Below are 24,317 nucleotides of genomic sequence, written 5' to 3'. Positions count from 1 at the left end.
TTTAGTAGAAAGAGTCTTCAGGATGGATTTAAAAATAATATTCTGACATTCCTCTCTCTTTTTTTTTCTTTTGTAGTTCATGTTTTGTGAGTGACTAAGTCTGTACACAACTGGCCTGTACAAGTCTGTAAGCTATACAAGAGGATCAATTAACCCATTTAACGACAGCCTTCAGACTGGAAAAGACTGTTTCAAACTAAATAGCATACGCAGTTATGACTACAATATATAACTGAAATTGCAGGAGGAGTCTGAGGAGAAACACGTAACTGCTTGGTTTAGAATAAGGAGGGATATGCCTTATGTACAGGAACTGTTGAGTCACGGCCTGATTGAGCACCTGGGGAAAGGACCAGCTCAGCCCTGGGAGCACAGGTGAAGGCAATTCAGCTGTGTGACTGGAAGGGGTGGAACCTGGCTGCACCTCTCTTAGACCTCATTTAAGGACTGACTGCCACTGGGGATGGATCTGTTTCCAGAGATCCCTCCTTGGTGGAGCTTTCCCTTGTGAACCTGGAATCTGATACAGGTAAGCAATCTTCTTCCCTTCCCTTATAGCACCTTTTCATCATGCCAATCTTTCTATCATTACACCTCTGGTGAAACATCTTTTCCCATCATATTCATCTGTCCAATTGCTACACCTTATTTATCCCTACGCTCATTTACCTTTCATATAACTCCAAAGAAACATGTTTTCTCACCTGTGAGTACATAATCATATTGGTTGACCTTGTTGAGCTTAAGTCCTTCATACAGTTCATGAAGTTCATCAGAATTTAACACTTGACCCTTCCAGTGGGCATAACCTGCAAAAGAAAAGCCAGGTAATTTTACAAAAGCAAGATTTCCTAATTAGGATCACAGAGTTCAAACACTTGGAGGGACAGTATCAGACATCAGCAGCAGAACGCATTTCTTTATCTAATGCACTACTGCTAAATGAATGCTGTTGTCAGCAGAAATGTTCCATTCTTAAACACCACTGTTTCCCAGAGGACCTGGTTACATTACTATGGAAATTTAGACTGCCCATTCATCAATAAAATGAGTAAAGTACACACAAACTCACCTGCGTTTTTCCATGGAGCCTATACAACTATTCCTTTCCTGCTGTGAGGGGAATAGACATGTTTTAGACTTCATTATGGGGGGACTATCAATGGAATCTGTTTTTGTTATTTCATATTAGTACAAGAGAAAACAAACAAACAAACAAACAAAAACCAAAGACAGCAGGATGACCTTTAATTACTAGCCATGAACTCTGCACTATGCAGAGCCTAGATTTTGCCCAGAAGAAAACAGGCTTGTAGGTCAATCTGAAGACCTCTCTGCAGGTATGCAGCACTTTCACTCTTGTAGTCAGATGCAGCTTTCATTGGCACCTGCATACACTGCATAGAGTGACTACAGCAGAATAATGTCACGGGACATTCTTTAAACATGTAATTTCATCTCACAGAGTGCATTCTGAAAAGAGGACAATTCTAATGCTGAGGGTGCTGGAGGAGGCAAAAGAGTATTAGAAAGACACCAAAAACCAGACAAACAATATCCATATCCTTGAATGATCCCTAGGAATTATAAGCATTTTTGGCTGAGAAGGGAAAGAGAGAACACTTCCAATCTTCGTTAAGTTCAGGGTTTGTTAAAAAGCTTGTCTTTTTATTAAGTGAGATTATGGAAAGTGAAATGTTACACTAGTACCTTCTTCTACACCACCCCTGTAAAGAGACAATGGTATTTTGTCTTAATTCCTGCTCTTGGATTTGGAAAACTCTGTGATTAAAAACTCTTGGCTTTGACTATCGCTCTAAACTGTGTTATTAAAGTAATTGCCAAAAGGTGCCCAGAGACTAGGATAAACACATTTTTCAGTTTCCCTTCTTATAAATGCAAAAACACCCACAGCAGGGTGAGCAGATGGATCATTTTGCTCTCCTCATCTCATGAAAGCCTGGTCCCTAAACCATGACTCTATGCCAGCTGGCGAAGGGACTGATTGCACCAGCACTAGGATTTTCTCCTTAGCAAATGGTTTTTAAAAGTCTTTGCAAAGAAATGGACTAAGCAGGAGATTCCCTCACGTTAGGACAGTAGTTTCACTCCAACAGAGATACTGAAAGTTGCAACATCTCACACCTAGGTACTCCTCTAGCTCCTAGTATAAGAGGAACCCTTGGCTATAACTGTCTCAAGCATTTGGCTTACTCAATATTTATACAACTACTTGTTCTGCCACAGCACAGTTTTAGAGAGAAATAACCTACCCTCTTTTTTCCCCCCAATCTATATTTCTATTGGCACTCCAAAGCCAGTTTGGACAGGACAGGGACGCAGTTATTTGTAGTCCACTGTGTCCAGAATTCACCAGAGAAGCTCTGCTCATTCCTCCGAACATGGTAATTCACCAGGCATGTGAGGAGAATGCCCTCCTCCAGGGAAGAACTCAGGGAAGCCACAGCTCCTTGGAAGAAAACACACAATGCCTTCTCTAGATCTGCACGGAATGGGATTTCACTGGGAGCTGAAATATGTTTGAGTGAGAAGAAGTAAAATCAATGCTGATGGTGACACGGAAACCACCCTGAGCCCTTTCCCCAGGGTATCTTCATATAACATGACAAATTAAGTGCATAATCCCATGACCTTGCCTTTATCCTACTCTCCAGTCAGAAAACTGCTTTTGTAGAGAGACAGAAGAAAAAGGCAGTTACTGTTGTTTGAAAAGGACCTTGGGGTCCCAGGAAGGTGAAGGGACCTGTTGCAAAACTGGAAAAGCATGGGTAAGCTCTAGTAAGAATCCAGATAGATATTGGGAAGTCAAAAATAGGCTGTGCAGCTGCAAATAGCAAGGAATGACAATAGCAAGCCTAAACATGTAAAGGCTTTATGGAAAAGCCACCAGAATTAAGAACAGTAAAGAGGAACCACTGTATTTCTTGGCTGGACATGAATACTTGTCAAGCAAAGAGTGCAGCTGAAGGTGCAGAGTTGCACCGCATGCCTTGCAGCAAGACCTAAAGGAAAAGCAGCATCCTAGAAATGTTACTCCCATACCTGTACCACTAAATATGGACACTGGGAAACAGGAAGAGGAAAAGTTTAAGTCTTCTTTTTAATGCCACTTATTAAAGACTTTCCCTCTGCAATCATATCAGAGTGGCACTTAGCAACACAAAAGCTCAGTCTCACAGTATCTGGCTATCTGCATACTCTGCACAAAAATCACAGCCAAGAAGACTTAATAATGAGTTCCAAGTTTGTACTTGGCAAAAAAAACTTGGTCTCATTCGGAAATTCCAATGGTGGCTAGGCACAGTAGAAAGATTAATACATGTATCCTATATCTTGGATGTTAGTTTCAGATTTTGGCTTGTGCCTTCCAAAAAGGAAGAAGATGGATCTTACTTCTTTCAGTTACAAAACCACTGAATAATTCCACTCAATGCCAGACTAGGAGAGCAGAGGAACGCTGCCAGTCATGATACTGCTTCCCAAAGCTGCATTTAGCTCAAGCTGACTGCATTAGTCTCCTGGATTAATAAAAAATTTTAAACACATAGCTGAACATAAACTATAAAACATCTGCAAACCCTTCTACTTATCTATATTATAGCTTTTTATTGCAGTTAAATGTTATATACATATTCTAAGTAGTCGAGGGAATAAAAACCATGTGAGATATGATGCTTCTTGCCTCTCATCCCTCTAAAATGATGAACCTGTTCACTAGTCTCCCAGGAAATTCTTTGTTCACCAGCCAGTAGTACAACAAAACACCCAAGAGGAATTTAAGTATTTTTCTTTCTAACCTTCCTCCGCTGGTACATTTTTCTTTACCTTGGAACGCACTTCTAAGCTTCTCAATTACTTCCAAGAATGAAGAGAAAAAGAATAAAAATCCCAGGCATATCAGAAGAAAAACGAAACAAAAACAAAGTTGCCATTTAAGCACAGCAAGGCATGTAAGATTTCTTTGTTTCCAATGAGAAACATTCTGTTCCGAGGTTTGAGCCTCCTCTGTTTACTCCCTGGAATAATGTTCCGAGTGTCCAGTTCTGGGCTCCCCAGTTCAAAAAAGACAGAGATCTCCTAGAAGGAATCCAGTGAAGGGCCACAAAGATGATAAAGGGTCTGGAGCATGTCCTATACGAGGAAAAGCTGACTGACCTGGGTCTGTTCAGCCTGGGGAAAAGACAACTGAGAAGGGGTCTGATAGATGTTTCTAAATATCTAAAGGGAGGTTGGAGGCAAATGGATGAGGCCAGGCTCTTCTTGGTGGAATGCAGCGATAGGACAAGGAGTAATGGCCTAAAACTTTAACATAGGGAGTTCCATAGTAACATGCATAAGAACTTCTTCACAGTAAGGGTGACGGAGCACTGGAACAGGCTGCCCAGAGAGGTTGTGGAGTCTCCTTCTATGGAGATATTCAGGACTTGTCTGGACACCTATCTGTGTGACCTATTATAGGGAACCTGCTTTAGCAGCAGGTTGGACTCAATGATATCTTGAGGTCCCTTCCAACCCCTGTGATTCCATGATTCTGTGATACCTGTCAATAAGCAAGTATTTTACGTGAGGAAAAGGAAGAAAGATCAGGTGTTTAAGGCATATGATGGACAGGCAGTCTGGTCTCAGCTGTGCAAAAAAATTCTCACATAAACACTGCAGACAATCTGACCTAAAAACATTACTTAATCTTCAGCTATAAGGAAGGCTTCAATCAGAAATACAGTTCTAAATTCTCCACTGGACAGAACTGAGGGATTATTTACAGCTGCTCAGTGTGGGAGTTATATTGCCACTGTTAGGCACAAGCGGGGATTATTTCTTTTTGTCCCACACTCTGTAGTTGTGAATGACTGCGTATAGGTGGCAGATTGTGAATAATCACATCAACAAGAAATAATTATGATTCCTCAGGTATCAGAACTACCAGTCAGCCCAGCTGCCCACACACACCCACTAAGTAGAAGTCAAAAGTGCTTTGCTTTAGAAAGGGGAAAAAAAAAAAAAAAAAAAAGGAAAAACACACAACACCAAAGCCAGACTACTTGTTCTGGAACAGCTTCAAAGGTAGAATTTGGATGCCAAAGGAAGCACACTGTGTGCTTACCATTAACTTGCCAATTAAAAACAAAACCACAAATCATGGAAAAATTAAAAGCGTGCCCCCAAAAATGCTGATAGTCAAAATAAGACAAGACTAGATTTTTAATTTTGCACATTAGACAAGTAGATGCTTTTGCACACAATAAAGTAATAAGGAACTAAAAGCCCCAAACCGCCGTAGGTTGCATGACTGATTCTTTTATTTCCACACGAAGCACGATGGCATTCAAGGGTGAGTCACTCTAATCATAGCGTAACGTTGCCTCACGGAGCAACGTGACACTGTTCTCCAGGGGGGCTGATTTAAAACACGTTTTCCCAAATCTCAGGATTATCAGAGAGTAAAGGAAGCTGAATTCTCTGGGCAGGAGTCAGCAGAAATAGGTCCATGGTATCCTAATCATCTATTAAAGGAATAACGGTTCACTAAAAAAGGTCTGTTAGTCATGAATTCTCCCTGGGTTTTATCTTTTACTGACAAGATTAAGTTTAAAGATGGAGATGTGAAAGAAAATTCACTGTGTTAAACTGCCACATCACATATGTTGCTACCTGTACCCACACCAGCATGTCACATTCTTTTAGAAACTATGTTCACAGCTAGTCTTTGAAGCAGAAGTTTAATCTTGACTGCAGCAAGGTTTCTAATAAGATGCTGTTCTCATAGGAAAATCACGTTTCAGGTCATCCAGCACATGATCCCTGTGTATTGTGGCACTGCTCCAGACACAAGCCACAGCCCAGTACTGTACTCCATCTTAACTAATCCCAGCAGTAGCACAGACCTCACGTACATTAACTCATGTGCTGTCATGCACAAATGAACAGCAAAAATCTCTACATGAGAACACTGCTCGACGTTCTCTCTTGAAGGGGAAGTTCTACGCCTCCTGGCTTTGCAAAACTAGGCTTAGAATCTATCCTTCAATTTCAGAAAGGTCAGAAAGGTTCCAGTACAAGAACTACTGTCAGAAAACTAGACCCATCATAAAAGGGAATGTGTCCCCTTCCCTTCTTCTCCACTCCTTCCTTTTTCAGCCAAATGACCAACACTTCAAGATACAACCTCCTTTTATTTACTCTTCACTAGTGCTGAAGGATCTACCGTACTCTGATTTTCTTTCTGACAGCTGTTTGCCAAAGCCAGGAGATTGCACAACAGTCTTGGAGGGTTTTTAAACACATTTACCATGACAATCAAGATTAAAGAAAAAAAACAATGGATAAGGTGATTCCTGAATACCAGAAGACAGAATACTGGAACAGGCAGCCCAGCAAAGCTGTGGGGTCTCCTTCTATGGAGACATACAAGATCTGTCTGGATGCCTACCTGTGTGACCTATTGTAGGGTACACTGGACTCGATGATCTCATGAGGTCCCTTCCAACCCCTGTGATTCTGCGATGAGTTCCAAATACGTTAAAGAACTGTGATCTCAGAAACATTCTGTTTCAAGAATCTGATCGTTCTATTGCTAACGTAATTTGCCTACCTTCAGACACATTCAGCTTATGGTCTAATAAAAGCTCTTTAAAACTCTTAACACCATATAAAATTGATTTATTCTTAACACTGAAAACCCAGAAGCGATAATACAAACGCGAATCCATTTTGAGCATTCTGTTGTTATTACAGATGAAAAAAACTGCTTAATTTCTGGAAGATTACAACAGTTTTACCCAGGTATTAAAAATAAAACAACAACAAAAATCACTAGCTCCCAAACTAAATACATTAAAGTCACATCAAAACCTCAGTTAAAACATAAGCAAACCTTTGTACTGTGCCAAAGGTTACAAGCAGAATAAATAGCATTTTGCCTGAGCCAAGAGAGATCCCAACGTCCTTGTTTAATTATTACTTCTTTTATACTTTTTCTCTACTGCCACTGAATCTTTTAAATGATAGGAATATCTTATAAACTTCTAAAAGCTACCTGGAGCTCAACATGCTGAGAAGACAGAGGCCTGCTGGTTTGCTCTCTGTTCAAAAAAATCAAGCAGGTGATTAATGAAGATGTACCTCTGAGATACTAGTAAACTACTTAAGTTTTTGTCTCTCTTTTTTTTTCCTATCAGAAACCATTTTTGCTCTTTTCTAAGACACTGAAGCCAAGATTTGTTCCTTGATATTTCCTAGAGTATGTCTCTCAAACAACTTGCCACAACCATTAGAGTAGATGCAACTCTATTGAGTCAGAAACAACTTGGAGTGTTTTTAAGGGTGAAAGGTATTACTAAACAAACAAATTTCATCTTTGTTTTCAAATATAGTGTCCTCTTGCACTGAGCATGTTAGGAAGTCTGAAAGTATGATCTGAATATATGATACCTTGTTCATATTGAAGCTTTGAACTCAAAAATATACCTAAATGTATTAACACTCTCATTTCCTCTTATTCTCCCTCCAAAATGCAATTTTAGGATAACTGCTTGTCTTCTAGGTGGGCATAGACACAGAAGAAGTCTGCCTAGCTCACACATCTGGGGTTGGTAATGTGATTATGAGTGTCACAGGGCCATACCATACAGAAAACAGCAGTGAAGACTCCCTCATTCACAGGACTGCCAGTGTGGATGGCCATACTCTAGTTATTTCAGTCTTAATGGATTACTGCTTTATAAAAGTAATTCTGAAGTAGCAGGACAGAACATCCCCATGTCATATCATGTACTAATCCCAAATCCATGGATTTTTGAAAGACTGTAAAATTACAATTATGTCCAATATCCTGAAAACAGGCGTGAAACCATAAAACAGAACTCCTTTCCACAGTTTCTTGCTGATCGAGTACAGCTGAATCCCTGAGGGGCAGCGTCTTAAGATACAGAGAAATTTTTTACCTGTGTGGTTTGAAAACTGGACAGAGTTCACTGTGTCAACTTCGAATCCCAAAACCTGTAAGAAAAGAGGAGTATTTCTTTTACTGATACAGCTTTGTCAATGTTACCAATACCACAAAACAAAGGGCAGCATTCTTATTTCCTAGAGCATATTTAAAAATCTTTTAGTGCTGTCTCAAAGTCAAAGCTGAGTTAACATACATGCAACACAAACAAACAATGCAGTAATTTGGTACACAAGAGGATATGGAAAAAGACTGACATTGGCACCAACATCAGCAAAACAGAGCTCTGAATCCTCAGGCAAGAGTTCATGTGGGGATAAGGACAGAGAAGTTTTCCCAATCAGCAGCAGTCATGGTAGCTCTGAGGAAAGCCTTGGCTAGTCTTCCTTGCTAAGAAAAGCAGTCTGAATTTCAAGGTACAAAGGGAACACAAAATATGGAGGGAGGATGCTGTTTGTATTTCAGAAAGCCAATCTTTCTAAAAGGAGGATGGAGGAATCAACAGATCAACATGAGACACACTTGGATTTTTACAAACAGGCTCTTTACAGGTTAGTGCTAATAGAAAGAAATCCCAGATAATTAATTTGGGGAACAATTAGGCAATCAAAGGGAAGAAGCTTTCAAAAAGACAAATTAAACAGAAGGCACGCACAAAACCCATCTGCTACCTCGCATTACCAGCAAATCAAATTCTGAAATAATTTGCTAGTGCAATTAACAAATGCATTCCTGTTGCTCAAAAAGGAACAAAAATCATGAAAATAAAGAGTACCAAATCAGGAGAAAACTAACGAGGATTATTAACCTGACAATACCTGTTTAATAGAGATAAGGACTACTCTCTATGAAGCCATTTTTAGACACTGTTATCTGCTACCAGAGACATTCTAATGCAGCAGTGACATAACAGTCTGACATTTCGTATTTGCTTGCACAGCCTACTTGCTCTGAGTAAGAATTCTCCTCAAAAGAAGAGCTGCTATATACGGCTCAGTGAGTCATACCAGGAGATAATAGTAATGATGCAGCGCTGTTTATGATCCATTTTCAGGCAATTTGCTGAGGAGGGGGAGTGAATGGAGGAGGCTTTTGCCAGTCACGTTTTTCACTCTGCAGCACATTTCTCCCTTTTCATCATAAAGGCGACTCCTTCACACACATTAAAAATCTCTGGGTGGACTGTACTGCAGAGGAGATTTCCTCAGTGCTTGTGCTTTCTTCCTCACATAAAGCCCTTACGTAACAACCTTTTCTTTCAAACCCTGCACCATTATATAGATAGAGGTTCCTGCTGCCATGAAGAGTTCCTTTTCCCCGCAGGCACTGCACTTCTGCCACAGTACAGCTCAGAGCATACGCAGGTCTCCACACAGTAAGTCCCCTATTCCAATATTTAAGCAAGGTTTCTGTTCATTCTTAACTAAACAACTAAGTAATCTTGCATTAATGATAGGCAGAGTGGTGGGTTGTCTTGGCCTGATCAAGTTAAAACCCTTCTCTGCTTTTGCTCTTCTCCAGTTCCTTGTTTCCTCTTGATGGATTTATTTTTAAGTACAGAGAAATTAATGGTATGAGAACATGGCAATACTGTTAGGACTTTAACCCTAATATCTGCACGTACTCTTCAAAGACATGAATGAGAGAACTGCCTCTACAAACGTCATCCTATGTTCAATTCTCCCTGTGAAGAACAGGCATAAGAAGTTCTAATTGCCTTCCATCATCTTGGCAGTAACTGCAAATTAATCCATTTCCATGCAATACTTACATCACATATCTCCAACTACTTAACATCTGGGAATTTAGAACAGACTTACTAAGATTTATAGGGGAACTGAAACTAGATGATCTTTAAGGTCCCCTTCAGCCTAAGTCATTCTGTGATTTACTAACCCGTAGGTTGGATGGCAAATAACTTTAAAGGCAGATCCACACAGTAGTTCTGTAGCATTCAGTCAGCACGGAACAAATTCAAGCTGGTAATGGTTTATCACGGTTCACTGAAGAGTGCAGTTGTCTCTATGCTTGGCTTGATAAATACAGCAAAAGCCACACGTGCCACTTGGCCACTTCCACCAGAGTGACAAACACCTTTACTGAGATACTGACAGTTTCAACTCATCCCTGGCCTTGAGTGCATCCAGAAATGGGGCACCACAGCTTCTCTGGGCAGCCTGTGTAAGTATCTCACCACCCTCAGTGAAAATTTTCCCTGACGTAATCAGAATCTTCCCTCTTTTAGACTAACACCATTCCCCCTTGTCTTACCACTATCTGCCCATGTGAAAAGCTGGTCTCCCCCTCCTGTTTAGAAGCTCCCTTCAAGTACTGGAAGGCCGCAATGAGGCCTCCCCGAGGCCCTCAACTCTCCAGGCTGAACAAACCCAGCTCCTTCGACCTGTCTTTGTAGGAGAGGTGCTCCAGCCCTCCGATTATCCTCATGGTCCTAACTCAGATGACAGCAGACACTTTGCAAGTGTCCAGGCTGTAGTTGCCAGAGACACACATCTTTATCCCTGTTTTCAGACAACCTAGTCTCTTGCAGGCCCTCCAGCAGCGATCACTTCCTCTTTCCATCCCCTCCTCCTGCTGTCAGTCTGCATCAATATCGTTTGTTCACAGAGCTACAAATCCTGAGTGAATCTAAACCCAAAGCTTGTTTGGGTAAGGATGATAGGCGCACTTCAAGGGAAGAAGATAGCTGACTTCATCTCAGACTAAGCACATGTCAAACTGCATTCTTCTTAAGACCCTAACTAACGTTGTCTCTGTCATGTCATACAGAAATCTCAGAAGAAAATGGGCAATTCCAACAGCTTAAGTATCTTCACCAAAGGAGGCAGAACTGTTGCATTTCTAAAAATAAATCACAAAACACCAAGAATAGAGGAGTTTTGCATTTGGAAGGCGCGGCTGGCAGATCCCTATGACAGATTTCAGGAAAATATCTGGAAGATTAGCTCAAAATACACACACTGGAGTAGAACGCATTAGAAGAAACAGTTGCCATGAAACACAAAACTCCAACATTACGCATGAGATCAAACGAAGCTGAGCTCTTACTCATTATCTTTTGGATGTGCCAACATTTATACACTTCTTGGTGACTTAGGAGTTAGAGCTTTGTTTAAATTGTACCTTCTGCCTTCCTTCTCCTGTCAGAAAACATTTCAGTCACATACACACTGAAACATGCCAGCCCTTCACTGCTGAGAACTAGTAACCAAGACCATGAGAAATGAAAGAATACAAATCCACGTTTCTTTCAAGAGGTCCAAGTTGTGTCTGTTGTGTATGGGGGAACTGTCAAAACAAGAAGAGAAGGAAAACTATGTTACAGAAAATCATGACTTCAATAATAGAGAAAGATTCTGAAGCAAATGCAGCATCTTAAACTCTGTTTTAACGATTGCTAAACTTTATTTTCTGTTTGCATTATCCACATTATGTACTCATGGTCTAAAGACAAATAAAAGCAACCATTTTAAGCTCCTAATCCTATGTGCTATATGATTGTTAATAGCACTTGAGACAGAAAACTGTTAGCTTCCAAGATTAGCTTTGCCACAGAGTAAAGATTAATTTAAATTCTCATTTAATAACTTTATTTACTCCGTGAAACGCTTTTAAGAAATGCTAAGAGCTGTTACTGTAGCTGATTCTACATATCATTTGTTTTGCAACATTACTGGCTTTTATCTAGAGGAAAAAAAAATGTACCCAAAAGTATCACACCTTATAGCACTTTTAAAGTCCTCTTTCCTTTTCTGTATTCAGTTTAAAGAAAAAGTAGGAAAATAAAGAGAAATCTGTTCAATCTCTGAAGTGCGCAAAAGGAAACCTGTCATGTGACTTACTTCTTCACTCAACTAATCTTTCTAATTATCTAATTAATTATTATCTAACTAATCTGGGAAAAATAGCAAAGCAAACTATTCCCAATGTATTCCACGCACATATTGAAAGAACAAGAGCTCTACAGGTGGCTGAGAGAAGAGGCTGTGGAACCGCTGTCCTTAGAGGACTATAGGACCCAAGAGGACAAGCACTGACCAACACAGTCCGCACACAAAAAGCTTTACCCGTTGCACAGCTTTGGCTATAAGGATAAAAACCAGTGGTACAGTATGTTTATACTGTTAACCATGCTGGCTTTGTCAGTAAAGACGCTGCGTCCTCTGTTGTCAAATGAGCAACTGACCAATTAAACTTGAATGCTTTAATTAGTACTTAATTTGAGCAATTTTAGAGAATAATGACCTAGTTCTGCTAGGTTGAAATTCAATTAAAAATGTCTCTCTACTCTGCAATATCATCTGTACATATTACCCTCCTTGGCCAATGGGTTTATGCCTCCAGTGGCACCCCATTCGAAGGTTTGAAGCTAAAACCACAAAGCAGTACTGCAGCTCGTGTGAAAAGAAAAATCCGGAACAACAAGCGAAAGGCATAACAAGAAAGAAAAGCAGTGTGAAGGGAGAGAAAAGATTACATAAGATTATGTAAACATGATTCTTCTTGACAAATGTTCACAGGTTGTCGCCTGTATTTCATGAAGCAAAACAGAAGCCCCCATCCACTGTCTCCAGTGGCCTCCAAGCTCTTGATTTCGGAATATATAAACTTTATCATACTAGAACATAGCAAAAACAATTAATCCAAGTGATCCCATAAACCACAAATCCAGGGAAAAAATATCTAAATTGGGGCTGTAAATGAAGCTCACATTCACGCAAATGGGAACGTAAAGTATCTCATTTCTTTTATGCACAATTAAGAGTTTCACATTCAGATCGGAGCTTGAAAATCTCACTACGCAAACTGTTTGCTCACATCTCTAAAAGATGAGTTTATTTCCCAGGGGAATGCAATTTAACAAGAAAATGGCACTGGCTAAGAAGAAAGGAGATTGTGCTAACTAGGAGAATTCTATGGTTCTATGGATTTTGCTAACTAGCTTATGTTAACCAGATTCTCAAAGAGAACCTCTCGGACTCCATTTCTGAAAGGAGGATTTGACTTGAATGCATCCAGTTCTCCTCATATTAAATGCAGCACTATTATATAATACTTAATTCCATTCTACTGCAACACTTCTGCTTAACAAGATATTCAGTTTATAAGTGAATCTTGTGGGGGGAAAAAAAAGGGTGACTGTTTCAGTGAACATTTAAATGATGAGCCACCAAAGCAAATATCCCATCATTGGTGCCAATGGATGGTAACAGGCTGATGAGTTAGATGCAGGTGGAAGTACTGAGAACAGTAAGAAGGTTAACACAGACTAGGCAACTGAATCAAACCCATCCAGACAGGGCCTAAAAAGGTAGTTGGTGAATTAAGTGCAGAATTCCTAATAACGGATCATACTACAAAATTATCTTCCTGTACTGGGCAAGATCACAGAATCATAGAATGGTTTGGGTTGGAAGGGACATTCGAGTTCATCTAGTTCTACATGCAGGTCCATTATCAGAAATAGTCACTAATTTCAGCTGCTTTCCAACTTGATGACTAAAAGACAGGGATGCCTAGGAATGGCTTACCAAGTCATGAAACCCAGTTAGATCACACTGCCTTCACTTAGAAGTAATGGGGAGGCAACTTAGCAAGCAGTTTGACCCACCATACTTCACAAAAACCCCTTGCCTCAACTTAGAGTGATTAGCTCTGCAGATAAAACATTCTTGTGGAGAGGTTGAAAAGCAAGGAACCATGACAGAAGGTGGGATGTGGTTTTAAACCAGTTCTAAAAGAGCACAGTATGTTCAGACATTTTTGTGTATGCGCTCCTCCTCCTGGTCCAAACAAACTGCTTGTACTACTGGAGGGTTTCTCAGCTAGCTGGGCCCCTCATCCAGACAGGCAAGCTGTAAAGCAAAACAAAATCATCACAATCTAACCTCTAAATCATTTTATATTTCCAAACCATTTCTAACCACTGTGCTGCCTTCTAAAGATGTGGAAGACATACGGAGGACTCGATCTATCATCGTGCTATCTTAAACAGTGCTACTACAGATTTCAGTGACAGAAGTTGAGAAAAATAAATGCTGTTCCAAACACTGAATGTTTCCCTCCTTAAAGCACTAGGAGATGAGCATAGCACTCATCCTGTTCATCTGAAACAATATTATCTGCCAACAGTGAATAAGAAATGGCACCATCACTTTACAAACCTGTCTGCTTAAGTCAGCATCACTTGACCTGAGATGTGATAAGCCAACATCCTGTTCCTCCCACACCAAGAATACAGCTTGGAACGAGACACTGATACCTTCTGTGCCACCAAAGAACAGCCTGCAAAATGTATCATGTTCAGACTCAGCCACACTGCACTATACATCCTCCATCTGTGTGCTGCAATGTCTGTACAGGGCCGTGTCATACCTATGGTATTGTACTTCATTTTTCAGCCACCTGCAGCCACCTGCTGCTGCAGCAACTACATCAAACTCAACAATCTTCTATTTTTCCACAGAAACCATTGGCTTTTAATGAAATCTTTCCACTCCATTCAGAACAATACATAGTGCTTAATTTTCAGTAGTTACTGGAAGGACATGACAAGCACATGGCCTCTATAGGAAGGGAAAAAAAGTCCTCAAATTCGAGAGCCAGTTAAGCCTTCAAGGTAATGGGGTAATACTTTGTTTTGTACTATTCTATGAGCAGAGTGTCATTTTAAAGAACAGACATGGATACTTAAGAGGGAATCCTACATATCAAACGGATATATACAAATACAAACATACACACACATTTTTATTAAGCATAAGAATGTGAAGCTTATGCCAACACAAACACCTTAACTACGGCTACAGATTTTAATTAACAAATATTTAATAAGTGCCTAATTACAGTCTTCTATGCCTCCACAAGTGTATTTAGCTTAAGAAAATTCAACAGCAAGGAAAAGTGGCATAAGGCACTTGAACAAATGGTTTTGGGCCACACAAGAAGCAAAAGTAGATGGGTGCATTAACAGAATGGTCTGTGCTCCATGCAAGTGGAAAGCATCTGAAAAACACGACCCACCAGCCCATGAGAACCAAGATGTAGATACTAAATGCAAAAGCTGCCTCGCTCAGGACTGCACAAAGCACATCTGATTAACTGCAGGTGGCCTTTACTGCAGACAGACCAGGAAATTAAGCGAAGTCTCAAAGAGCCCCTCTACATGGTCACATCTTCTTCCAGAGGACCTCTCACTCAATCACATTTAGATCACAGCTGGCTTTACTGCTGGTAACAAGATACACATATGGTAGGTTTATAAAGTCAGGATTCTTCTGTACAGGTTTTATAGTATAAAGACACACTTAAAAAGAACCGGGTTACCAACGCTGAGGTAGACAGAATTAATGAAGAGTTTTCAAGAAACCTTGCAGGAGGTGCCCAGACTGCTGAGTTAGCAGACTGTGCGTATAGACCACAAGCTGAATTAGTCAGTAATAACTGTGTTTGTTTACAAAACCCCAATACCATCTAAATGAAAACCATTCCACCCATTTCTTTTTTCAGATATATTAAAACTGAGTTTGAATTCAAGTCATTAACAGCATTAGTATTAATGCCACAATTAAAATTACCCTGTCAAACAGGCTGAGTTGGTTGCGTTGTTCCTTTTCCTTCTGCTTAGCAATGGGGGTACTACTTTCCAGTAAGAAAGTCTCTGCATCAGGACACGATACACTCTGAAGTACCCACTGTCTCACAAGAGTTCTCACACATGGGCAGAAGCTTATGCACTAGATGAGGCATGCCCAAGGCACTGCCCACAGGCCACACACAGCCCAGCCCAGAACAACCTGCACTGTGGTTGCCCCCCTGCCATCATGGCAGCTGCTCAACGGTGATAGTGGGTCACCATGACTGGCGCAGATATATATGAGTATGGCATGCAGCCTCTTGTTCAATGCTGGCAAAAAAAAGGCACAGAGCTAATGGTGGTGACTATGATAAAAATATCGTTTTGTAGCTGAGAATTGGCTCTATCAGGCTTGTTGTGCTCTTTGTATCAGTTGTATTTTCCATAGAGATAAATAGGAGGCATTACTTTTGGTGTAACCTACATATATGCAGCCCAAGACAATCTCCCTTCGCTCAGTGCAGCCCAAGCAAGTCAACAGGTTGGATGCTCATGTACAAGCTTTTGGAAATTTATCTTCTATAGCCATCACTGTCATTCCAGTGAACATCACTTCTTGAAACATAAGAACAGCTTAAAAGTGAATTTCTGTAATCAAATTAATTCAGAGCATGAGAAAGAGAAAGGTTTTTCCAGTTGTGGCTTGCATCTCCCCCTGGCTGTGTGCCAGCTCTTTCACTTAATTGCTCTCCTTACATTTGCTACAGAATCACAAAACATCCATTGTACTGGATAGAGAAAATTAGAACAGAAGTTCAGTTTGGGAAAAGCAACCTGGGGAAAAGAGAAGGCAACTAGTGAAGCAGGCACAATGGCTGGCGTGGGTTGATAAACGGAACTAAAATTACTATTGACTAACCCAACCTTCTTTTCTCTCTCTGAGCTTACCAAGTGGATAACAAGAACTCGGTAGGTATAACAGAGCTGTACTTCAGTACAGCATTTGACAAGGAGCTGCAAAGACAAATCACTAAGATGCTAGAGATATTTTGCCAAGAGAAAAATACAAAAGCACATAAATGGCTTAGAAACAGAGGTGCTGGAGGTAATTGCTGATGATTCATTAATGCAGAGCCAGGTACGAAACAGGCCACTTCAGATTCTAGAGTTAGAAACAGATGATTAAATAACAGACAATTAAAAAAAATGTACAGCAGATGACCTTGAGAAAATGTTATTTCATGAGGGCAGACATCAGAAACACAGGAAAGGCAGTAACAGATACAATAAACAGCATTTGGACAGTTCCTGATACTTACTAAAAAAGTGACAACTTAAAAAAAAATACAAAATACACAATACAAAGCCTACCAATACAAAAAATCATGAACATAAGAACAAGCTACCCAGTTAGAACTGCTCACCCTCGCAGCAAGAGAAGGATATTATTTTGGCATTTTTTTTCCATGGGTTCATATGAAACATGTAAGTTTAAAGAAGGACATTCATATGGAGTCCACAGCAATTCTATATATGGCCATTTGGTTTGCAAGCAGCATTTTACAGGAGTATCATCTGTATGTAGCATCGGTTCTTCATAACCTGTAACAACTGCTGCACCTTCTACACTCATGACCTTTGTCGCTGTAGTTAAGATTGTTAGTCTGTTGTAAGGGGTAAACAGTGAATGACTGAAACTCTAGAGTCTGGTTCAGGGGAAAATCCTTACAGAAAGAAGCCCAGTAATACTAGATCCAGTCCTTCTGGGTCTAATTTGGTCTTCATGAGTTTCACAAATTCAGGACCTGAAGCACTGCCCAGAGACTTCATTACAACTTCCAGGAGAGTGCCAGGCATAAAGCCATTATCCTTGAAGCCACAAATTAGTTCTGAAGGCTCTTCAGGAGCAACAAGGGCCATATCCTTGGCAAAAAATGCTGTGAGCTGCCTGTTCACGTATTCCAAAAAATGTCATTCATTCAAGGATACTCAAACAAATAACCTCCTGTGCCTTCAAGATGTATGAGCCCATCAATATTACTCTATGCACTACACCAGTTCACTTTGGGATCAGCCCAACTCAGAGTCAAAGGATTCTTAGCACAGATGCTCAAATAACTTTCCGATGTACAGGAGGTCACACTATCCACCTGCAAGACAGTGATTTATAAGGGCTAACATAATAAGAGACAATGAAATAGTAGTCTGTCTCCTCCCTTTATTCTTTTCAGTGAAGAACAAACATATGAAAGAAGAACGAGGTGGTATTTTGAATACCTGATTGCCTTCCCCCCCAAGAAATACATTTACCCTCCCACATCCTGAGCCTCTCTTTACTTACTAGGTAACAGTAATTTTTGACACTGACTTCAGATCCAGAAGTTGCAGTTCATCTGTAAGTCGAAACATAAGAGGAAACAGCTCTAAACTTAAAGAGAGTAGATTTAGATTAGGTATGAGGAAGAAATTCTTCACAACGATGGTGGTGAGGTTGCCCAGAGAAGCTGTGGATGCCTCCCACTTGGAGGTCTTCAAGGCCAGGCCGGATGGGGATTTGGGAGACCTGGTCTAGCAGAAGATGATCTTCAAGGACTTTTCCCAAACCAAAACAACATGTGATTCTACGGATCCATGCTTTTGAAGAATAATAAAACCTGCAGGTTCAGTGCACATTTCAGATTCATCCTTTTCATGCTACTTCCTTCTACACTTGGATGCAATTTGACTAAAACATCATACTTGTTACTGCAAACTCTTGCCAACTGGAATCATAGACAGTGTGCTACACAAATAAGTTTACCAAAACTAATTAGGAGAGGCAGACACACAGGGCAGAAACAGTGCTAAGGCATGCATGTAATCTCATCTTTATTTTAGTGAATCAGATCGTACAGGAGGGAGGAAAAAACCAACAACACATTATTTCCCCATTATTTTTATTTTATTTTTAATCCTTCTGCTTATATTTTGGATAGCTAGTTCTCCAGCTGCCACTCCATTAACAATGCCTGGCAAGCACATTATGTGCTTTCAAGGTGGAGCTATCCTGCAAAGAGGAGATTTGTTTTATCCAGCACGTACGCTACATTTGGCCTTCTTAGGTAGATTCTGAATGGATCCCACTCTCCTACCACAGCTTCAGATGTTAAACTGCAGGATAACAAATGCCTGTAAGAATAGAACAGGACAACTTCCTGAAAGAGGCGTCACGTTTGTAAAGATCACAGCCGGGCCACTGTGGGGAAAGTATGAAGCTTCTATAAGAACAGTTAAACATCCTCACCAGTTCCTCCAGAACAAGCAGACGTCTTAGATCAGAGTGTACTTTGAGGAATGTTTCCTTTGGAGTTGATACCAGGTGCAGGAGCCTGGGGCTTGTTCTTTCCCTGAGCCACAGTTATGCCAAAAAGAACTGTCTGTGGGGCTGTGCAGTGAACTGGGTCAGAAAACTGACTCACAAGATAAATAACTTGACAAAGAAGAAAAAAAAGAAAGAAAAAGGTTATTTACAACCCGGATGGCTTTTTGGAGCAGTTAACCACACGGCCTCACAAAACAACTTTCCTTGAAGAATTGACATGGACAGAGAAATAGCACAGGTGGAAGAACCAGCTGGTGCTGGGAAGGTTGCTGTAAAATACATGGAGACACCATTTTAGAAACATGTATATATATATATATATATATATATATATATATATATATATATATATAAATAAAATATCACTAGGTTTAGGTCAAACTTAGCTAAATGTAAACTCAGACATATCATTCCGCAAAAATAGTATCAAATTTTGAGAATTTATCCAACATTTGTTTCTTTTATAGCTTATTTTTATTCTCTTTCCACTTTCCAGAAGTTGAGGAACGGAATTATCAAAGAGCTACAAAAAAGCACTGTAAGATTCAGGAAGAAAGCTAGTGATGCAGTGTTAATTCCAAACAAACAAGTTAAGAAACAATAGAACATTTAAGGCAAGCATCAGAGAAAAGTTAATGGCTATGTCATTCTTGGCTGAGATTTCCATCCCTTATCCCCTTCTGAGAAGTAAAGTACTTCTGGTTCCACAGCGGAGAAAAGGGGAACAACTGCAATCAGACTGCAAGGGTTCCACCAACCAGAAAAATCATTTACTTCTGCTTTCAGAAATCACTTTATCTACAGCCCAGAAACTGCACCTCCAGCTTTCGTTGTTCCACAGGGCAGGCTCTACCATTTTTCAGCAAGTGCTCTATCACTAACTGAAGCCAACACATTCCTCTAGCAAGAAGTGCCAGAGTGAAGTTAAATCAACTGTGGAAGGATTTCTACTGCCAGTAATGAGAGCCCAAACCAGCTGATATGCTCAAGTTTCCATAGGTTGACATAAAGTGAAGAAACTTGTTTTTTAAATGAATCATGTAAGAGGTTGTTGTAACAAAATTGTTTCTCCTGCTCTATTTTCAATTCTTACAGATGTTAAAAGAACTGGAGCTCAGAGTCATGGATGAATGAGCAGCAACAAATACAAAGTCCTGAACAGACACCTGAAAAGTATCAGGTAGTTCAGCATAGCCAAATTTCAGCTCAGGAACGCCTTCCTGCTATGACAAATTATGCCGCTGCTGCCAAGCTACAAGATGATGTTCTGTATGGGCATGCATTATCCATCAACTGAATCCTCCTGGTGTACTTCAAGTGTTAGGCACATCAATGATATTATACGGTTGGAGGTTCCTCCAGGAAAGCTGATCAGTATTTTGAGATGTAAACATAAAACATAAAAGAAGAGACAATTCACTAAAAGGGAGATTATAGAGAACTATCAGTAACTTTGTATGCCATTCGTTTTTCTAGTGTGTATCGTTCTATTGTATTAGTACGACAGAATCACTAAGGTTGAAAAAGACCTCTAAGATCACCTAGTCTAACCATCAGCTCATCATACCATGCTCACCTCTTTCTGGGTGATTGCAGAGAGCGATGAGGTCTCCCCTGAGTCCCACTTCTCCGGACTGAACAACCCCAATTCCTTCAGCTGCTCCCCATCAGACTTGTGCTCCAGACCCTTCACAGCTTCACTGCCCTTCTCTGAGCACACTTCAGGGCCTCAATGTCTTTCTTGTAGTGAAGGGCCATAATATGAATGTAAAGCCCCAATTCTTGCTTCAGATGCGCAATTTAGGACAATTTTTGGACACTACAAACAGTAAATGTATTCTTTCCTCTTTGCATTTATTTTTTAAGAGTTTGTTTTTTCAGCCTTTGATCTATAACAAAAACAGGGGTTGGCCAGTAAATACATTTCCTATTGTTATTCTGTAAAGGCCTTTCATTGATTCATCCATCTTCTGACTCATATAATTGATGCTATAGAAGTAGTTTTTGAAAAGCAGAACAAGCAGTCATCTTAAATAAGAGATAATCCTATTCCTACTCTTTCCCTGTACAATACTTGGCACATTTGACTAAACTGTTCAAAACAAAAGAGGAAAGAAAAAAAAGCCTGAAACTTTTACTTGCTGTGGTATCAGACAATCATTAGAAATAGGTTTACAATAATCTTGATCTCAGCACATGCAAGCAAATTCTCTCCGTGTCCGAACAACACAGTTGGAGACAATCCTTAAATGCCACAGAAATCACCAGCTATGCTGGCCAAAGTTGTTTTACCATTTCTTCTTACAATAAAGAAGGAACTAAAACCACAGGCCTGCTATCTGTGGAGGAGAATCACTGAGGACCAGTCTAAGAAGCATGAGAATCACCTGTCTTTATTAACACCCAAACAGACAGCTATTTCCATTCTTCATAAATAAATCAAAACAAAAAGAAACAACAACAACCACTGAACAAACTTCCAAAGGCTCTTATTCTGTACTAGAGGAGCTGCTATGGTGGTGTCATACAGTGTAGGGAAAACAATTTCAGATGCCAGAGCCAAACAACACATGGTATTTCTCCATTCTTTTAGTTCCATCTCCAAAGTAAACAGATATGGAAAAGGAAGTCAAGAACTAAATCATAATAGAGTTAGTATTATCTCAAATTATGTGAGCGCTAGGGCAGATCAAAAGCAAGCAAATAAACAAACAAAAAAAAATCACCATCATGTTCCATTAGCATTATCAAACAGAGTAAGAAAACAAAGTACAGGATTTGGCTGTGATTGTTACTTACACATCAACAAAAAATCTACAGCCTCTGGTTTGCAGACAGTACTATTTAGCCCAGTGGACCAAATATGAATGTCCACTGCCCACATCAAATCAGCTGAGATCTTCTCCTGTGTTTTCCTTGTCCTTTCAAACTTTGGAAACTCACAGCAGCCCAAAAGACTGAACATACAGCCTGAAATACTCTGATAGATGCCCTATATAAATCTCAAATCCACCTACTGACAGAGATCTTCCTGGTGACCAGGATGAGGTACCTCTGCAGAACAGAAACATGTTCATCCTTGTGTATTCACTCCGTGGTTTGCGGTGGCTTCTCACACTCTGCTTGCCAGCACCACCACCTCTGCTTTTTGCCATATTTACCCACATTCCTTCCTATCTGGAAGGTCAAGTAGGAAAGGGCAGTCAAAATTATATTTAAAACTAACAAACAAGAGATCCCTCTGGGGAAGAAAACACCTACAGTAAAATAATGTTGAATGTTGTGTGTTGCAGTGAATATGTATATTTTTATTTCATATCATGAAAACTACGGCAAGTCAAGTAGGAGACACATTCTTGGATTAAAACAAGTTACCTGACTAACAATAGCAACTCCCTAACATTCATTTTACCACTCTTCATCTCCTAAATATTGGACAAACCTAAAGCTTTTCCTGATACCAAAGCCACTCAGGTTACACAACTGTGAAGTAACTTAGGACTACTTTAAGAGTAACACAGAATCACCTTCAGAAATTTCAAAGGTAAATAAAATCACGCAAGCAAAAGCTCTTGAATCTTTTGATATGATAATTCAAAGCACAGCTGAGGACAGCTTATCTCTTTGGAAAGTTACAGAATTATAGAATACTCTGAGTTGAAAGGAAACTACAAGGATCATGGAGTCCAACCCCAGACTCCACACAGGACCACCCAAAATCCAAACCCTATGTCTGAGATCACTGTCCAGAAGCTCCTTGAACTCCGGCACTGGGGGCCGTGCCCACAGCCCTGGGCAGCCCGTTCCACGCCCAGCGCCCTGTGGTGCAGCCCCTGTCCCTAACCCCCAGCTGCCCCTCCCCTGACACAGCTCCATGCCGTTCCCTCGGGCCCTGTCGCTGTCACACAGAGCAGAGCTCAGCGCTGCCCCTCCGCTCCCTGTGAGGAGCTGCAGCCGCCATCAGGCCTCCCGTCAGCTCCTCTGCTCTGCGCTGAGCACACCCAGGGGCCTCAGCCGCTCCTCGTATGTCTTGTCCTCCATACCCTCCCCCATCTTTGTAGCTCTCCTTCTTACAGATAGTTTCTGCAGCACTCTGCAAACAGCAGGTGAATCCGAGGCTGGGTTTCTTTTTGGGTGCTGCTGTCCAAACTCAAATTCCTGAATTGTTCTTGTCATGATCTCAGCCAATGAGGCAGCACATGCCAACACGCATGCACACGTATGTATCTACATACACCTTCCTGGCAAGCTGATAGCTTCCTGATAAGCTCAGAAGGAAGCTTCATTTTGTTCAGAAGGTCAAAGGAAAAGAAGAAATAACGTGAATATGCCAGAAGATTTGCATTCATCCTCAAGCCTGCCATCAGGTCTCCTTATTACAGGACTTTGGTTTATAATTATAATAGATTAGTATAACATATAATAGATTAATAGGCTTAGGTTTATAATTCTTTTCACTGGTTCAATAAATAAATAAATAAATAAATAACCCCACACAAGAAGAAACATTAAGGAAAATGAAGTTACGCTTGTTGGAAACTTGCTACCTCTGCTGTCCCACCAATACCAAGGTGAGAATAGCTTCCTAGCAAGCACAACTTCATTAAAGGCTGCCCACATACAAACTCCCAAGTGCAGCCTGTAGAGACAGGGGAGTTGTTTTTTCCTCCATCCCAGCAGCTTCTATCTGTGCTACACACTGAGGAACAACACACAGCGTAATTCTGACAACCTCCCATGCAGAATCAGCTCTAAGCCACTTTTTAACTACCACAGCATTTAAATATGTCGTAGTCCAGGAGCTAAAGACACTTTCAAGGACCAACTTATCAAGTCATACAGAGGCTCGTATGCCAGAGGAAGTCTGAGTAACAGAGCAGTAAAGAGATCCTCTAAACCAAAATTGAAAAGAAGACAACAGTTGGAAAGCCTCATGACTTCTGGAACGAGGATTATGGCAAAGCTTTCTGCTATCACAAAAACAAACAAACAAAAAAAAACGGGGAGTGGGGGCACAATTTAGAGATTATTCATTGGGAAAGGATGGATGGACAGCTGGCCTGCAGATCATGACAGCCTTTCAGGCATGGGTCTCCACATACACAGAGTTCTCTACTATATGTTGATTTCCTGTGTACACCATCCCAACCATGTATTAATTTTCAGAAGACATGTTTACATCACATCTGGCTGCTGCTGCTAAGGGGCTGTTGAGGGGTGGCCAGCAGACAAGGGGGGCTATTGTCCTCCTCTGCTCTGCTCTTGTGAGGCCCCACCTGGAATACTGCATCCCGGTCTCAGGCCCCCAGCACAAGAAGGAGTGAAGCTGCTGGAACAGGTTCGGAGGAGGCCATGAAGATAATGAGAGGTCTGGAGCACCCCTTCTACAAAGA

General features: G+C 40.6%; 1 protein-coding gene across 2 annotated transcripts in view; it reads right to left on the bottom strand.

Moving 5' to 3' along the window:
• The window catches only part of PDXK (pyridoxal (pyridoxine, vitamin B6) kinase), a 44,398-nt gene that overhangs the window by 18,874 nt on the left and 1,207 nt on the right, over window positions 1-24,317 (bottom strand). For both annotated transcript variants that reach the window (NM_001278084.4, NM_001278085.1), the window contains 2 exon segments: window positions 7,965-8,019; window positions 705-809 (listed from right to left, as the gene is read on the bottom strand). In NM_001278084.4, the coding sequence (NP_001265013.1) occupies window positions 705-809; window positions 7,965-8,019 (160 nt within the window).

This window comes from Gallus gallus, chromosome 1 (assembly GCF_016699485.2).
Source record: "Gallus gallus isolate bGalGal1 chromosome 1, bGalGal1.mat.broiler.GRCg7b, whole genome shotgun sequence".
In the NCBI taxonomy this organism is placed as follows: Eukaryota; Metazoa; Chordata; class Aves; order Galliformes; family Phasianidae; genus Gallus; species Gallus gallus.
This window is presented reverse-complemented; position numbering and strand designations above follow the sequence as displayed.